This window comes from Charadrius vociferus, unplaced genomic scaffold (genome assembly GCF_000708025.1).
Source record: "Charadrius vociferus isolate BGI_N301 unplaced genomic scaffold, ASM70802v2 scaffold409, whole genome shotgun sequence".
Taxonomy (NCBI): Eukaryota; Metazoa; Chordata; class Aves; order Charadriiformes; family Charadriidae; genus Charadrius; species Charadrius vociferus.
In genome coordinates this window covers 181,712-184,929 of record NW_009650082.1, presented here as the reverse complement: position 1 = coordinate 184,929, position 3,218 = coordinate 181,712, and the positions used below count along the sequence as shown (strand labels likewise).

Below are 3,218 nucleotides of genomic sequence, written 5' to 3'. Positions count from 1 at the left end.
GAGCAGGAGAGTGGATAGCAGGCACGCTGCGTCCCCCGGCCCCCCGTCCTCACTCACTCGAGGCCCCCGGCTTCTCCTCCGCCCTGGGGGGGTCCGTGGGGTGCAGTTTGCACTTGGAGGGGGAATGGCGGACGGTGGAACGGGACGGCCGGGCGAAGCAGGAGGTGAGGGACTGGGAGCTGCAGTCACACGCCGTGTCCTGCAAAGACAGACAGGGCACACGGGAGTTAGAGGGGTCGGGCACCCTGTCCCCCACCACGGTGGGACGCCCCGGGGGGCACCCTGCCTCGTTACCTCGCTGGCTATGGCCGAGATGAGGTCGGGGTCCCGCAGGGCTGCATCCCTCCTCCCCTGGCCGGGGGATGAGGGCTTGGGGTCCTCGTAGCTGCTCTGCTTGAGGACTTTCTTGTTCAAGACACGGGAGATGTTTTCAGCCGGGTGGTGGGTGGCTGGGCTGGGGTGCTCAGCTCTCTTGCTGCCCTCCTCCCCAGTGGCCTCCTTCTTCTCCGGGGGGGCGGTGGGGCTCTGTGCCCGCCCGCAGACGTTCCTGAAGAACTCCTGCACGAGGCCGTACTTGGGTGCTTCTGGCTTGGCCCGGCCGCTCTCAGGGCAGCCCGGCTTCCAGATGGACTCGGTGCTGCCCGCATGCTCCACCACGCTGAACAAGCTGGACAAGCCGTCATTGATATTGCTGAGGACAGGGCTGTCACGGGTGGTGGTGGAACGGGCCCAGGCAGAGCCGTTTTGCTTGCTCTGGTGCAGGTTCCAGAGGCTCCTGTCCTTGGAGGCGTCCAGCTTGGAGGAAGACCTCCTCTGGAGCTTTGGAGAGCCGTATTTTGGGGAGCAGCACGGCCGCTCGATCCTGGAGTGGACTTTATCCAGGGAGGAGGAGATCTGCTTGCTGCGCACGGACACAAGGGAGGAGCTGCGTGGGGACCAGCTCTTGCCATGCATGCCACTGCTGCGTGGCAGGTCGGTCTGCAGGCCAACGCTCACTGTCTGGATGGTCTGTGTCCCCACATGGGCCAGCCCCACCGTCTGGCTGGAGGTGCTTTTCACCTTCCTCTCCAGCGAGCTGGAGCGGATGGCCTGCCGCACGCAGTTGGTGATCTCCTTCATGTCATCACTCATGTTGCCAGAGATCTCCAGGTCGTGCAGTGATGGGGGGAAGCGGGGCACTGGTGGCACCGTGCTCTCCACTGTGCCGCCATCCAGCAGCTCCCGCTGCTGCTTGGAGAAGTTGCACAGCCACTGACTGTAGGTGCTCTCGGCGCTGGCTGACTCCTCTGGCTCCTTCGGTTTGGCCATGGTGAACAAGAAACCAGGTTCGATCATGATCTTCCCCTCCTTGTTGTGCACCAGAGGCGCCTCCAACCGCCGCACCACCGGTGGGCTGTAGTAGATGCGGATCCCTGTCTTGTCAGGCGCTGTGTAGCTCCTCTGCATTTGCTTCTGGGCTTGATCATGCCCGGAGAGGCTGCTTGCTTGCGAGTAGTCCCAGGAGGAGATGCCCAGCTTCTCCTTGGCCAGGCTGTCGGGGCCAGGTTGCTCAATATTCACATATGTACAGTTTGAGGGAGGAATGCCAGCGTTGTCCCGGATTCCATTGGGCAACATCTGGGTGGCCGTGGATGCCTTTTTGCCTCGGGAATGGTCGCCCAGCCCTGGCGCGGTCTTTCCAGGGAGGTAGGGAGAACAGTCGAGCAAGCTTTCAAACTCTGACATGGAGGAAACAGACTTGGTCCTGTGGGAGAAGAGAGGACAGGGCTCACATGGGGACAGGGCAGCAGGTTGGGGGGAGCTGGAGGCACCCTGTTCCCATCCAAACAGGACCCTCCTGGGCACCCAGTCCTGCTCCTCACGGGAGCCCTTGGCCTCCAGGTCAACCCTGGACCATGGCTGCGTCTCCCCGCAGCTGCCAGGGCTTCCGAGCTTGGGGACGGCCCTGTGCAGCCTCCTCCATGTCCAGGGGACCATGCAGGCACTAGCGCACTCACCTTTTGAGGTTGGTTCCCTTGGCTTCTGCTTCAGAGATTGTCTCTTTGTCTGTAATTTTTTCATTGAGAGCCTAGGAGGACACGGAAGGAAGCTCTTGTGTCAGCAGGCACAGGAACAAAGGACACACATAGGCTGGAGCAGGGGCTGCACCCTGCTCATCTCCAGCACTACCACCTTCCCCCGTGCACCCAGGCCCCGCATCACATCCCCAGGGTTACACAAGACTGCCTGCGCTCACATCTATTTTAAATCAACTTTTTACAACCTCACTGAAGCCCTTGAGGTTCAGCCACAGTCTTCACCCTCTCCTTCTCCCCAGTCCCTAGTGCTTCCCCTTGCAACCTCATTTGCTGTCTAAGGGGGAGTTATTTGGGGTTCACATGACCTCCCATCTATCCCTTAGCATAGACCTGAGCCCAACCAGCACCCCAAGAGCCCTCCACTTTCTCTTGCCCACCTCTTTCCAGTTGCTGCCATGCTTCTCCATTTCAGAGTGCTTCAATGCCCATGGGCTGGTTCCTTTCTGCAACTGGAGAACGTGCTGGTCACTCAATGTGAGCAACATGTGCCCCTCTGGGCAAGCAAAAGCATTTGCCGCTTGCCCCCCATGCGTGCACTGAGAAAATGTAAATGCTCTCGGGGGCCCGGGGGCCAAGCGGCAGAGGCTAGAGGACACATTCACGATCGGGGGACACCATACCTGGTTGAGTTTGTTCTGCAGGTCCTTCGCTTGCTGCTCTGCCTGCTGCTGCTCCTCCTTGAAGCGGGCCAGCAGCTCCACCTTCTCCTGGTTCCAGTTCTTCTCGCTGATCTGCAGCTGCTTGGTGAGGTCCATGACGGCACTGTAGGACTCGGCCAGGAGATGCTGGTGCTCCTCACGCTCCCTCTTCAATGCCACCTTCCAGTCTGGCAGCGTGCGCTCTGTGATCCCTTTGCCTGCCTTCGACTCCAGCTGTGGGGACACGGTGGTGGCTGTGGGGGACCCATGGCTCCAGCACGGTGCTGGACATCCCTAGCAAAGGGGCGAAGCTGTGGACATCCCGGTTCCCAGTGCAGGTCCCGTGCTGCCCAGGTTGGGCAACGAACGTGTCCCCAAGGCCGTGTCGCACAGCATGGCTCACCCGCAGGCACAGCCGAGCTGCAGCCGGCCCTGGCTGGCAGCCATGTCATGCCAGACGGCCCGGCCGACGGTCACCCAGTGGGACGTGGGCTGCATGTCA

General features: G+C 61.3%; 1 protein-coding gene across 1 annotated transcript in view; it reads right to left on the bottom strand.

Annotated features, from left to right (window-relative positions):
- Positions 1–49: 49 nt before the first annotated feature.
- SOGA1 (suppressor of glucose, autophagy associated 1) overlaps positions 50–3,218 on the bottom strand; it is a 15,773-nt gene continuing 12,604 nt past the window's right edge. Inside the window, exons 13-17 of the mRNA XM_009892106.1 lie at positions 2,699–2,950; positions 2,456–2,527; positions 1,998–2,068; positions 295–1,744; positions 50–199 (exon numbers count right to left, since the gene is read on the bottom strand). Coding sequence (XP_009890408.1) covers positions 50–199; positions 295–1,744; positions 1,998–2,068; positions 2,456–2,527; positions 2,699–2,950 — 1,995 coding nt within the window. The remainder of the gene's footprint in view (positions 200–294; positions 1,745–1,997; positions 2,069–2,455; positions 2,528–2,698; positions 2,951–3,218) is intronic.